General features: G+C 38.8%; 2 protein-coding genes and 1 long non-coding RNA gene across 3 annotated transcripts; all 3 read left to right on the forward strand.

Annotated features, from left to right (window-relative positions):
• The first annotated feature begins 67 nt into the window (after positions 1–67).
• LOC138124972 (uncharacterized) lies at positions 68–3,184 on the forward strand. The gene is made up of 9 exons (XM_069040175.1): positions 68–209; positions 264–458; positions 512–745; positions 797–949; positions 1,003–1,120; positions 1,231–1,381; positions 1,434–1,520; positions 1,568–1,606; positions 1,657–3,184. Exons 1-9 carry the CDS (start codon positions 105–107, stop codon positions 3,098–3,100), a joined length of 2,526 nt encoding a protein of 841 aa, XP_068896276.1. The 5' UTR covers positions 68–104; the 3' UTR covers positions 3,101–3,184.
• Positions 3,185–3,459: 275 nt separating this feature from the next.
• sip3 (septin interacting protein 3) lies at positions 3,460–7,536 on the forward strand. Its single transcript, XM_069040176.1, has 5 exons — positions 3,460–3,743; positions 3,796–3,888; positions 3,943–4,095; positions 4,145–5,149; positions 6,761–7,536. Exons 1-5 carry the CDS (start codon positions 3,615–3,617, stop codon positions 7,085–7,087), a joined length of 1,707 nt encoding a protein of 568 aa, XP_068896277.1. The 5' UTR covers positions 3,460–3,614; the 3' UTR covers positions 7,088–7,536.
• Positions 7,537–8,501: 965 nt separating this feature from the next.
• Positions 8,502–9,320, forward strand: LOC138124981 (uncharacterized). Its single transcript, XR_011157317.1, has 2 exons — positions 8,502–9,076; positions 9,135–9,320. It is a non-coding gene; the product is annotated as an uncharacterized lncRNA (long non-coding RNA).
• The last annotated feature ends 5,122 nt before the right edge of the window (positions 9,321–14,442 follow it).

Genomic DNA, 14,442 nt, shown 5'->3' on the forward strand with positions numbered 1-14,442 from the left:
CTGTCATTTAGTGAGTTTGAAAACTGACACTCAGACGAGATCCCAGAAATGCTCAAATTTTCAAATTAAAATCACAATAATTCCCAAAACGAGACCAGTGCATCATGTTTCTCAGTGATGTGCTAAAGAAAGAAGAATGTAGGAACGAAGCACTGCAAGAACTTCGAAAGTTAGGCATCAAATGCAGGCCGAAGAAACCCAAACAACATGTACAGGTTATGATTTTTTTTATAAGATTTTGTTTGAGACGAAATCGGTTTTAGAACCTAAAGGCAGGTTATAAAGTTTTTAAAGTACCCCTGAAAAATATTTCCCAGCAGACAGTTACTTTAAAAACTGGACAACAAATAGCCGTTCCCAAACTAGTCCATGAAATGTGTTCTTTAATTATGACCAAAGTCAGCACCGAGGGTTTGTTTAGAAAAGAAGGGTCCAAAGTTAGACAAGGCGAGATGAAAGTAAATAGCGTAAAATCAAATCGTATTTGACGTTTAAGTGTTTTTCTTTAAAGTTAATACTCAATGGAGGTGGTGTCTTGGATAAAAATGTACATATTATTGATATCGCGGCCCTTTTGAAAACTTTTCTTAGAGAATTGCCAGAGCCTTTGATACCCTATGGCTACCACGAATTGTTTTTGCGGTGCGCCCTGCAAGAAATGAGCGGACGTAAAGCCGAAGCTTTGCTTCTAGCATGCTTGTTACTCCCTCTTGAACACCTCAATACTTTAACGTACATATTGCAGGTAATAATAAGTTGTGATGAGTCAATCTCAAAATAATTAAGCGTTTTTTAGTTTTTTAATGAGGTAACTGAACATTCAAAAAGGAACAAAATGGATGCTTATAATCTGGCTGTGGTAGTTGGCCCTGCCATTTTTCCTATTGAAGAAAAGATATCGCCAAGTACCGCGCAGATGAGAACATCCAAAATTTGTGAAATTGTTCAGGTACATTTTTTTTTGGAGTTGAGAATTTTGTGTATTTTGTAAAATGATTCCAGGTGTTGATAATAAATGCTTTAACTGTGGGAATTTTGCCGGAGAGCATTATCGAACGTTTAGGGTCACATTCCTCCGTCGATTTAAAAAAGAAAAAGCGTCGCAGTGGATCACTAACAAGTAATTGCTTTTTAAAAATTCTAATGAAAATTTTGTGCTGTAACAATTAATAAAAAAATTTGTTTTGATTGTTGCATGCCTTGACTATAGTAAGGAACTGGTTTTGTTAGGGATGTTCAATGGCCTTAAGAAAATAGTCGGGGGAAAATCAGTTGAAGAAAGTCATAACGTGGTCACACCAGACTTGCTGTTGACCCCTATAAACAGCAACATCGTGAAAAAGAGAAGAATCCAGGCCAACGGGATTTCCAATAAGAAAAAGTAAATCCGGTTTTTCGCGTTTCGTATTTTTTAAAATCACGAATTGTTCTAGGAAAGAATTGCTGAATAAGCTGCCGGAAAACGCGTTGTTGAATACTCCGTTTACACCGTGTCGCACTCCAGTTAGCATGGATTTGAGGTATGTTTTTGTGCTCTCCTAATTTTAATTAACCAGAACCATTTTAGTGGAACACAAGACAACTGCACAAAAGAAACAAATGACTTGTAAGTGTACCAGTTGCGACAAAAGCATTTTTAACTCCGTTTTGTTGCAGAATCAAAGAGAAAAAATCGCAGTGGTTTTTACGGAGCAGAAGCGTAAAAAATCTGAAGGAAGAAACCTGCACTGGCAAAAAAAGCGCAAACACGAAGGGCATATTAGAGCGCCGATGGTCGGCGATAGGTCAAACGAGCAACTTAAAAAAGATCAAAAAACGCAATTCGTTTGCGGCGACCTCGACCAACAAAGAATCATCGGTGAAAATCGCAGAAAGCGCACCGGAACCCGATTACATAAGGGTGTCGAAGATCGAATACGAGGCGATAAAAAATCGGGTTTCGGCGATGGAGCGGCGGATCTCGATCGAGCTGGAAAGTGTGCAATCTCGAATTAATACAGAGAACGAGAACAACACGAACGTAGAGGTCGACGGTAACATACAGAACGTGCAGACGGTTTATGAGCAGACTCTGGTTCAGTCGACTCAGCTGAGTCCGACGACGGACCAGTTGGCCAAGAGACTCAGCAGAGAGTTGAAAATCAGGAGGAGCGCGGAACAGAAGATAATACGGTCGCCGAGCGCGAGGAAGATCGGGAGCATGCGGCGAAAGTCGAGGGAGCTGGAGAAAAACAGCGCCAAATTGACTCGCCACCAGTCCTGGCACGTGCCTTCGAGAGACGCAATCCCGAGAGCCAGTCTGAAAAGAGGTAAACCCAACACGGTCCTGACCGGCCTCCCGGTAAACAGACTCGACAGCGGGATTCTAGAGACTAAGGAGATAAAAAGGACGCGCTCTTCGTCCGTCGGAGAGCAAGGAATCAAGAGCGTCTCCTGCAACCTGTCGGGGAGCTCGAACGACACGTGGGTCAGCGCCGAGGGCTTCTTCGCGACGGACAATTCGACGAACGATTCGAACAACGTCAACGACAGAGCTTCACTGGCCAGACTGAGAAGTCAAAACGCCGGAATGGTCCTGGCCAAAGCCAAATTGTTCGATAAGTTGACGGATTCGGACAGCTCCGGTTCGAATCATTTGACTAGAAGCATCCCGAGGGCAAAGCTCGGAACTAAGATCGGGTCTAGTAGAAATATCGCTTCGAGGCTGTCGTATAGAGTGAGAAGCTTGAAATATGAAGAGAGAAGAGTCAGCAAGAAGAGTATGTCGCCGAGGCGACGCAACGGACATCTGTCGCAAAAACACAAACTACAAATTGCCAGACAATATTTCGATTCGAGTCTTGAGAGAAATTGTGATAAAGAGAACATACCTGACAATTTTAACGGTTTAGACAAGAATTTAATTCTACCTTTGAAAGACTGTAACCGTACTGACGGCCAAAAATTTCCGTCTCCCAAATACGTAACGCCTAGGGTTCCTCCACATATCAAGAGGTCGCTCAACGCTAAGTCTCCCAAAAGACTGTGCCGGACACCCGGCGGGGTGGAACGCAGCACCCCCCTCAGGGCTCTAAGGACCCCAGTTCACCCCCACGTGTAGGCTTGTTTAGATATACAGAATTTTATACATAAACGTCAGATTGGATTAGTTTTATTTTTTTTAAGTAAAATGGTTTATTTCAAACAGTATTTTTTATTGGTAGGCGAACGACCTGTTTGCGTATTTCTTCTGATAAGTGTTGAGGTATCCGTGACCGGTAGATATGACTGTGAAAGCGACTCTGTTTGTTTGCGTACTTTGTATAAAATTAGCATTGAAATGTTCCATTGTTGAGTTTAAATTTATCTGTTTTATTTATTTACGTTTGACAGTATAAAACTCGCTAAAAATAGCGCAAAATAGTGATAAAAAAATTAATATGCAGTAGGCAGAGGAGTTGGTAACGCTGCGCACGCGCAATTTGACGTGTTGTCGATTTGTCGTATCAGCTGTCAAATTCGTAAAAAAGTCAACATATGAGGTGAAAACACGTAGCAATACCGAACATTTTCAAATTTTCCCATTATTCGTCTAGTTTATCATGTGTTCAGTGTAATAATAAAGAAGAAGAACAATGAGGTCGCTAGGAATATCAGTTTTGAGTCTCACCTTAACCACAATTGTGATAGCAAATGCATACTATCAGAAAAAACAATTCTACCCTTCTGTTGTGTATATTACAAAATCGAACCCTAGCATGGCTGTAAGTATGCCACGGATTGTGCAAGAGCTTGTTGCATAACGTCTGGTTGCAGGTCATATATATTCAAGCTTTTATATGTGTATTAATTGTGGGGAAAATAATGCGAAAAATCTTCTTCGGCCAGCTCAGATCGGCCGAGTTCGAGGTATTTACGAAATGAATAATACATATTCGTTTTGCTTTCATGCGTAAATTGTAGCATTTGATGGAGAGGTCCTGGTATGCCATTACAGAAACCTGTTTGGCTTTCACAGTGTTTAGGGATGACTTCAATCCAAAATTTGTAGCCTTATTTACTCTACTGCTCTTTCTTAAGTCGTTTCACTGGTTAGCCGAGGACCGTGTGGATTATGTAAGTGATTCTGCGCGCGTTCTCACAAAAATGCCAATATTTCTTGTAGATGGAACGAAGTCCTGTGATTAGCCTAATATTTCACATAAGAGTCTTGTCGCTGTTGCTCCTTTTGGGGTGCCTGGATTTGCACTTCATTCAGCACGCGTATCAGTCGACCGTTTCGAAAGGGGCGTCAGTCCAGTTAGTTTTCGGTTTTGAATACGCGATTCTGCTGACGGTCGTCATTAACATAGCGATAAAGTACGCGCTTCACTCTGTGGACCTCAACAGCGAGACGCCTTGGGACAACAAGGCGGTATTTCTGCTTTACACTGAACTAGTGATGGGATTCATCAAAGTGATCCTCTATGTTGTTTTCGTGGCCATCATGGTCAGAATTTACACTTTGCCGCTGTTCGCGTTCAGACCAATGTACTACACGATACGAAACTTCAAGAAGGCCTTCAGCGACGTGATCTTGTCGCGTCGCGCCATCCACAACATGAACACCTTGTACCCGGACGCCACTCCCGAGGAGTTGCAAGCCGCCGACAACGTTTGCATAATATGCAGGGAAGAAATGACAACTGCGTCAAAAAAATTACCGTGCAATCACATCTTTCACACGTCTTGTCTTCGGTCGTGGTTCCAGCGGCAGCAGACTTGTCCGACCTGTCGTTTGAACATCTTGCGCACGCCCACTAGCAACAATAACGAACCGAGACCCGACCAGAGACACAGACAAGTGCCCATCAACCCACCCAATCCGTTTTTCAATCCGTTCGGAGGACCGAATCCGTTTCAGATGTTCGGACAGAATAACCAACAACAGCCCCAAGCTCAACCCGCGGCCGCCGGTCCCACAGGCGCGCAAACCGGGACGAACACGCAACAGCCTAATCCTAATATTCCTCCGTTCGTTTTCCCCCCGTTTCCTTTCATGCCGTTCATGGCACCGCCACCGATGCCGCCGCCGAATTTGCGGTCTTTGTCCCCCGAAGAGTTGCGAAGGATGGAAGGGAACGAACGGCAGAATGTCGAAGCCAGGATACAGTGCTTGCGCAATATCCAGGTTTGTGCAGTTATCTTTTTCGATGCTGTTGATAACATGATGAGTCAGCAAATGTTGCACTTATCTGGTGTTGTTCATCGTTTTCTGTTCGTGTTTCAAGTTACTCTTCTCTTTCTTACTAGACATAATAAATGTCATTGTTTTTATTCACTCACCTACTGACTTTTTCTAAGAAAATTTTAATCAACCGATTAATTATTGACTTCTAATTTTTCACCTATCGAATCAGTTACGATAATATTGCGTTACTGCCATTATTAATTAAACAATTTCAACGGATTTTTCTCCCGAAATGAATTCGATTTGTTTATCATTTTTGTATGTGAAAAATTAAGTGAGTTTTTCGTTAATTTCCGATGCAAACGAAACGTCATAATTATGACCATTTGGGATAATTGTAAAATTAATCACCATCAAGTCCAATGTTTTTTGTTGTCGACCTTGTCCATCTTTTTGTATTCATTTTTACTATTTTTCATACTAGACATTTTTTATAATCAGGACCGGTCGAGAAATAGTTGGTTGGTCCCTTTTTTAAAAAGTTTCCGAATTTGCGCATATAATTATGTAACAATTTCTTTATCAAAATTGTGAAAGAATTATTTCTAAGATAGTCGAAAAGACATTTTGACAAACTTACAATTATTTATTTACAAATTTGTTACCATAGAGAGAAATTCACATAAAATATTAGTTATTATTACCGGGTGATTTTAAATGATTGTGACTTTTTTTCTTAAGTTGGGAACATTTTTCATAAATTATTTTGGCGAACTTGATACCTTAATCAACACATTGGCGTACTTACGTCAATTTGACATTTTATGAATTAATAAATTGTGTCAAATAGGCGAGGACGCCTATGTTTATGTCAACTATCATATTACCAACCTATGAAAAAAAGTCGCATTCATTTAAAATCACCCGGTATTATAGTGTTAAAATCCTATTCAAACGGTGAACGGTAGTTTTTTGAGTAAATAGTAGTTGGATATTATTTTTCACGTGTCTATTGACACTCCGTTGTGCATACTTATTATAGATTTTTTTTTAAAACATTAATGTCTGACCTTTCTAGTTATTGATTTGCTTTTTCTCTGTTGGAATTTTTATTTTGATAAAATTTTTAGCTGAGTTTACTCGATGTGTTCCAAAACCAATTAATGTAATTCAACAATCCTCTAATGCGGTGGTTTTCAACCAGGAATGCGCGCACATGTTAGGCGTTAGATAAAAAATATCAATAAATCGCAATAAGTCGTAAGTCATGTTGTAATTATTATAACTGTAAATATAAGTGTAACAAATTTAAGGGGATGCCGTAATATAAAGGTTAAAAAGCAGTGCTCCAACGAAAAGAACAAAAAACGAATGGGAAAATAAGAGAAAGTTAATTTATTAAAAAAAATCCATATCTGATCCCCAGGATCTTATTATTTTTGTGTTTTACCTTTTTGCTGTTTCAGAAATTTAGAAGTTTTTACTCAGTAATTTTTTTAATAACCTAGTACTAATTATTGTAAACATTCGTCGGTCATTCGGTGGACTATTTTTATTTTTGAGGATCAAGAAATTTCAGCCGTAAAAAATATAAAAATGTAATTTTTGTAGGTGATGTTGGACGCTGCGGTGGTGATGATGCAGCAGTACAGCGCGGCTGCGGCGCTGTCCGTGCAGACCCCGCAGAATGACCAACAACCGGGCCCTTCAACTTCTGGCAACTCCTCCGCCTGCAACGGAGCCACCCCTAAATCGCCAATAAATCTGCCAACTAGTTCAGTGATTAATAATAACACCGAAAGTGACTCAGTAGATAGTACGACTACTTCAAATGAAAGTACAACAGCGACAACAACAGAACCATCAGTTGCTTTATCCTCAGAAGAGGAATTGAGGAGGCGCAGGTTGCAAAGATTCCAGCAAACGGCGGAACAATAATTTTTATTTCGGCTGATTTTATTCCATATTGATTATATTTTGGGTAATCAATCTTTTATATTAATTCGTAATAAGGGCTGACCTATGTGTAGAAGAAATTGGTAGTTTTAGTGTCAAGGCTTGTGCTATTATTTATCTTATTCGTTTACATTACATTATTTGACATACCTTAACATCCAATAAATTCATCCCAACATGTGAACTAGCCCTTATTATTTTGCTGTAAATACATATTTAATTATTAATTTTGATTTCTGTGTAGGAATTATCACATTAATATATTAATTAATATTGTTATGAATTTTAAAATTTATGATGGTCCTATTATTATTTAAAGACTGGATTGTTCGGTGACAACAGATGCAGTCACCGCCAACGTGAATGTTACTACGTATTTCACTTTACACTAGTAATTTAATTTGTTAATAAATACATTGTATTGTGGATAATTTGCTCTTGTTTAGTCGCGCGATACCTCAAACATCACTTATAAACTCTAAGTGGGCCATTACGCAATACCCAAACCAAATATTTAGATTTGCAAATATTGGTACGACGAATTGTTATGGAATTTCCTTGTAATGTTAAAACCAACGTAACCAGCAGAAAGGAATCTGTCGAGTGGAAAAAAATGTTAATAAACCGCGAATTAGTAGTGTTATTATACCACCGGCCCTCTGGAGCGGTCGAACTGTCCATCTTCGGGGCCGGTATCGAGACTTCTTGACCGATGCCGTTTTAACGCTGGGGTAGCAGATGCACCCCGTCGAAGAAGATAGCCGTTTCGTAATACAGCCGGTTTACCCGGACCGTCAGGCTCTTTTGTGCAGGAGGAGCACGAAAAAAAAACAATCTTCTCTTCTAAGGGCAGGTAAAGAAGTGCCGTGCCGTTTCCGGCCGACGTCGAGCATTTTTAGAAAGTTGGACCAAACGTGGCAAAAGAACGAGTCGGGTGGTTTTGGATCACCTAAACGGTCCACGGGTAGGATGTAAAATGTTACACTTCTGGACCAGGATATTTGACGCCTTAAAAACAGCAGAATCCTAAAAATTTAGCTGTTTTTCGAAAGTAAACAAGCGAAACGAAAAAGACCTAAAATCCTTCAAAAATCACTAATTTCTATGCACCCCAAAAGTACTCCAATATCTATATACCATCAAAAATGGTTAAAAATCACCCAAAATCAAGCATAATTACCTTAAAAGAACACCCAAAAACCTTACAAAACCTCTTCCTTTTAGACACGAAAAAATGGTTGAAAAGCATCCAAAATCAAGCATAATTACCTTAAAAGCACCCAAAAAACATTACAAAATCGCTTGTTTTTACGCACTCCAAAATGGATTTTCATTTCTGGACCAACCCAATTGGCACATGCAAAAAGCATTGAAAAAGAGCCAAAAACTCGGCCTTTAAAACGCTCGTTTCACTCGCGTTTTAAAATGGCCCACGAGTGCCAAAAAAGGGCCAATTTACACACGAACGAGTTGAATACAACGTTTTTTTGTTCGACGAGCCCCTTAAAGCCTGCAAATCGCTTATAGCTATTAAGACAACAAGTGTTTTATAGACGATTTAAAAATCGAGATCGTAGTTTAAATCAGAGCGACCGCAGGGAGCGAGGATTTAATAGATCGAGATTTTTAAACTATAAAACACGCGTTGTCTTCAAGATTTTTTCTAACACTAACATCTTATCAGAAATTTTAATAAATTCAGAAATTATTCGAGGCCAGTCACAATACACAAAATGCGGAGGTTGCCGTGGGTACTATGGTAATAATATCAACAAATTTTGAAAAAAACAATTTTCATCGTTGAAATGTGCCAAAACGTTCCAGACGAAATAAGAAAAAAGCGGCAATTTGTTACCAATGAAGTCTAAAAGTGCATACGAAAATGTGTATGTTTCGTTTCAAGGCCGGAACAATAAAAAAAAGCATCACGGAGGTAACGGAAGATGTCATTTTGGCTTTTCTTGATATGGGGTAAGTGTGTAGAACTTCATTAAAAGTTAATTCACACTACGGCAAGAATAATTTGAAGAAAATGTAAAGATTGCCAGTTTTCGATGGCCGGGCACTTGCATTGGATGAAACAGCAGAAGTTAAAGAAGAAGATGTTACGAACAAGAGCACGAAGCTAATGTGGCAGTTCCAATTCAATAATTGTACTTTTCACTTTTGTGATAATTACTGTAAAAATGATGAATAAAATGTTACTTGAATAATATGTGTGAGCGTATTTTATGACTCTATAAGATACGTTGCTATTGACGACGTGTCTTATAGAGAGAAGCGTATTTTATGGGAAACATAAGGTGTGAGCTCAAATGCACCATGGAAACAGTATAAGATATTAGTGTTAGAAAAAAATCTTTAAAATCGCTCACACAGGAGAAATTTCTCAAATTCTGACAGTGTCGAACAAAAAAAAATATTTAAAAAAACTCCATGTCAAAAAATAAAATGACATTTAATTTTTGAGCTACAATTTTTTTAAATTGCTTTTAGTTTTCTACGTTATCCCACAATCTCGTAGGTAAAATTTCGGCACATTTTAAAAATACACCCTTGTATGTATATCATATTTTATAAAATGTACGCCAATGCGAAGTAACCTGCTAGGAAATATGCTTTAAAACAAGGAAACTACATTGGTGTACATTTTATAAAATATGATATACAAAGCTTTAATTTTAAAAGGTGCCGAAATTTTACTACGAGGTTGTGGGATAACGTAGAAAACTAAAAAAATTGTACCTCAAAAATTAAATGTCATATTATTTTTTGACATAATTGTTTAAAAAAAATTTCCGAGTTCTACATGAAGCCAGTAGCTCGTGGTTAAAATTATGCTGGTTCATTCTGGGCCACCTGTACAGATATTTGGGTACTTTTGGAGTGCATAAAAATTAGTGCTTTTTAAAGGATTTTAGGTCTTCTTTGATTGTTTACTTTCGGAAAACAGCTAAATTTTTAGGATTCTACTCTGTTTTTAACGTGCCAAATATCCTAGTCCAGAAGTACCTAATTCTGACGAGTTAAAAGACCATCAAATTGGCAAAAATATTTTGTGTCTTGCAGGTTTGTGTTTTTTTAAACTGAAAGTTACAGCGCGACAACATTTTATTCCTTCACCAACAAATTAAGAACAGAACGTTCACAGACAACAACAAATTTACTAGCGTCTTTTCTTCTGTCGACAATAACACTCCTTTTTCGCCGTAGAGCCAGGCGGCGCAACCTTCTTGTTCTCCTCTTTGACGAAGTCCCCGTGCGGCGGAGGCCTCGAAAAGTCGGTCTGTTGGAAACAAGAAACTTTGACCCATTCACCCGACCTAGGGTCCAGCTGCCAATGGCTCTTGTGCAACGACCTCTCAACCCGTCTCGGCGTTTGAATACAGTTATCGCTACCTTGCACAGCTCCCTCAAAATCCATTTCCTCCCACCGCTTCTCGTTTTGCAGTATATCCGAATTGACCCTTTTGTGCCTTCCGCACTTGCAACAAATATTTTCCTTGTGACTCCTCGCCTGCAACTTGCGCAACAAACAGTCATCGTCGCACCTGTAGCTCCTAGACTGCGCGTCCGAGTTGTGATTTTGACGACTCCGCTTCTCGAACTCCATCATGGTCCTCCTGACCCTCGCCTTGTTCCGCGCGATCAGTTTCTTTTCCAACTCCCGGAGCAGTTTCAGGTATTCTTCGTTGTTTTGGTAGGGCAGGTCGAAGAAGTCTGTGGTGTAGGAGTCGTCGGAATTGTCACTGTGGTCGGAGATCGATTGGGTGTCGTAGTCGTAACAGCGGCAGCGCCTGCAGTTGCAAGGGCAGTGCTTGCGTCTGCTCGTCTGGCTGGAACTTTCTGTGAAGTTTCCGTAGATAGACGGGTCGGAGGTTTCTCCGGAGGTGTCTGCACGTTTGCTGCTGCGGCCGTACAGGCACTGTTGGGAGTCATATTCTGAACAAGTACACTGCTGGTCTCCCCACGCACACCTGCAATCCAAATCGGTATCAGCTCCAATCTCTACGGTCTGAATGGCGACAGTTTGGGTCTCAATCGTGGTGTAACGTCTCTCGTCCGCCGTCTTCATAGAGGGCGCATTGGAGGCCCCCTCGGGGTCTCTGGCGACAACAACGAAACTGCTGTTTTTCCGAAACGACGTCTTACTCCCCCCCGAATTGGCGCTGTGGTAGCTGAGTTGTTCCCCGATGCTCTTGTTGTCTCCCCCGGACCTCGCGTTTTGATTACCGTTGGGATTTGACACAATTTCGAAAGACTCTTTGCTCGGAACCACTTCGTACGATGAATTCGCACCGTTGTACACCGAATGTTGCGATTGTGTGGTTTTGGCAGCGGCTCTGTTGAGTCTTCGACGAGCGTACCCTTTGCCCAAGATTCGCTCTCGCAAACTCTCGCTTATGTCGCTACTAGCTGTGCTGTGCACCTCCAAGTTGTCAACCATTTGAGGTGCTCTCTCGCCGAAGACATTCGCGTCCCTCACTGGTGACTCTTTGATTTTGGCGGCGCTCATCGACGGGTGATAATTTAGTTGTCACAAATCGACTTCATTGAGAATTTTCCAGAGTTCTCACCAATTCTAACTACTGAACAATTTGTCGCATTGTAACGTAAATGTCAAAAATCTGACACGAGTAAGGGTGAGGTGTCTTGATTCGCGTGCCCCAGTGCACAGTCATTACCAATCATTACAAAGTGATTGATAATGAATGTTATTTCGTTGCGAAACTTGCACCGTACTTTGCACATCACATTCTTAGACAAACAAGTGAAGCGACGAAATCAGTGAAATTAAGCGGATTTTGATTCCATAACAGTGATAATGAATGAAATAATATTGAGAAATAAGCATCAAGTTGGAGTTTCTATCCAAAAAAGACGTATAAGAAAGAATTAAAACGAAGCTAGTATCTACAGATAAGTTTGTAATAATTGTTTATTCAACATGTTTATACAGCACTGTTTTTTTTTTAGTGGGAGGTTTACACGCACGAACGCAGCGAGTGTTGTAATTCCACGATTATAAAGGTGCTTTACAAGTTCCGTACATAATTTTTTGCAACATTATAATCTCGGTAAATAGTTATTTATGCAACGAGGTTCTGTGTAAATTGGGCTTTCCTAATTGCCCAAGAGGCCAGATTGAAATGCGAGCGTAGCGAGAATTTTAAGACCTCGAGGGCAATTAGAAAAGCCCAATTTGCACAGAAACGAGTTGCATACAAACTTTTATTGTTTGAAACGACGTCCCTAAAGCTTCCAATTCTTTTAAAAATGATTTCGCATTTGCTTTTGACAGTTTTGACAAATTTTTCAAGAAATGTCACTTTGAATGTGTTGTCTAGGCCTAGGGCAACGGTTGGTTATCTGCTATTTTTTGCTTTAGAGCAGTTAGGAGGCAGTTTACAAAGGAGAAAAATGAGAATTTATGACAGTTGAAAGCAATAAATAAAATTATTACGAAAAAAGTAATTAATTAAACTTGAAAATATGAATAGGTAGAATTAATTTTCTGCTATCAGTGCATAACTTAGGCAACTAGCTAAAAGTCAAAAGTTACCACCATGTGGAAGTGTAGGTATCTACACGTTTAAAATTACAAGGTGATTTACGAGAAACAATTAGCCCGACGGAATTGAAAATGCAACCCACAATACATTTGGAAGGTATAGCTGGATATGACGCGGTCAATATTCGGCTTTACCTTCCAAATGTATTGTGGGTTGCATTTTAAATTCTGTCGGGCTCATTATTACTTGTGAATCATCTTGTATTTTCATAAATGGAGTGATAACGCGAACGGTGGTGAAACTGATAATAAAGCACAGCGAGAGGTTTTACCAGAAATTAATTTTGTATTTGACTGCCCTAATTATTTTTAATGAAAAAATTCCCACTTTCAATGATATTGATTAAAAAAACCGTGAGCTAATACAGGTAGTCCACGAGTGATAATGAGCCAGACGGAATTAAAAATGTAGTGTGGGTTGCATTTTCAATTCCATCTGGCTCTTGATAGAGGACTATTCTTGATTCATCATGTTACAGCTCTCTGAGTTTTAACAATAAGATTTTAAAAATATTGTCATTTATGAATATGTAGGTACAAAAAAAAATTGTTTTACATTTTGTTACGACACTTCGCTGTTGTTACGGAATAAATAAAAACAATGTTTCTTTCATGTAGAGTCGGTTGCAAAAAAGTCGAGTACATCATAAAAATCAAGAGCACTGAATTTTCCTATTTTTAACACATTTAAACAGGCTTTTCTGCCTTTTAATGGCATGCTTTTTCAACTGACACAAGGAATGTCATCATGTCTGACGTCAGAAACGAAAAGTTTTGACATTTTGCTTGTAACATCAAAAATGACAACAAGAACGAACTATAGGTAGAAAATTTCATGTACTCGATTTTTTTGCAATCGACTGTGTATGTACAGTTGGTTCCAAAAAAAAAACGGAAAACGAAAATTTTCCTAATGTAAATTTGATTTTGTCCATTTGTCAATTAACTGTCTACTCGACAATACCCATCGAATAATTTTAAAAAATGTCATTGAATTTTGACGTTAATTCTAAGCTATCTTTTGTAAGGTTTCACACTATGAAAAAATTGTAAAAATACGTCAGTTTTATTCTGACAGTTTCCGTTTTTTTGCAACCAACTGTAATAAATAATCAGCAAGTACAGTCACGGCCACTGAATTTCGTCAGTCGTTGTCAGTCAACTGACAGCTGTAAAACAGGTTTTATATATTTCTAACCCCACATTGGAATTTTTGACATGGACGTCAATTTGTCAATCAAAAACGTTACTAGTGGCATTTTGATTTTTATTGTGCATGACAGAATTTCTGTCACAAAAATTTTGAATGTCAGTCATAATGACAATAAAGCTTAGGCTACACAAGTTTTTCCGAATTGACGAAATTCCGTGGCCGTAACTGTACGTAAACGTAATATAAAAAATAAACAACTAAATTATATGTATATGTACTTATAGTAGTTTTCAAGTAAGAAGAGAAACTTGTTACGAAAAACTGGAAAAGCAGCAGTTTTCAAATTTTCAAAATTTTAGAAACAACAAAGTACTCTACGTTCTTTTTATGTGTTACTGTCGTTATCAAAAGTAAATATTAAAAAATTTAAAAACATGTATTAAATAGAAAACGATATGTAAAAGGTTCATTAAAGTAATAAGGTGTCTTGAAGTGTGATAAAACATTGCGTTGTAAAAAAAAGTAACAGTTTCTACAGCGTAATGGTTTAAGTCGTTGCAAAACTTTCCGAAATACTTATTTTCCAAAAATTCATAGAGAAAAAATTTAACG

The sequence above is a fragment of the Tenebrio molitor genome, chromosome 2 (assembly GCF_963966145.1).
Source record: "Tenebrio molitor chromosome 2, icTenMoli1.1, whole genome shotgun sequence".
NCBI lineage: Eukaryota > Metazoa > Arthropoda > Insecta > Coleoptera > Tenebrionidae > Tenebrio > Tenebrio molitor.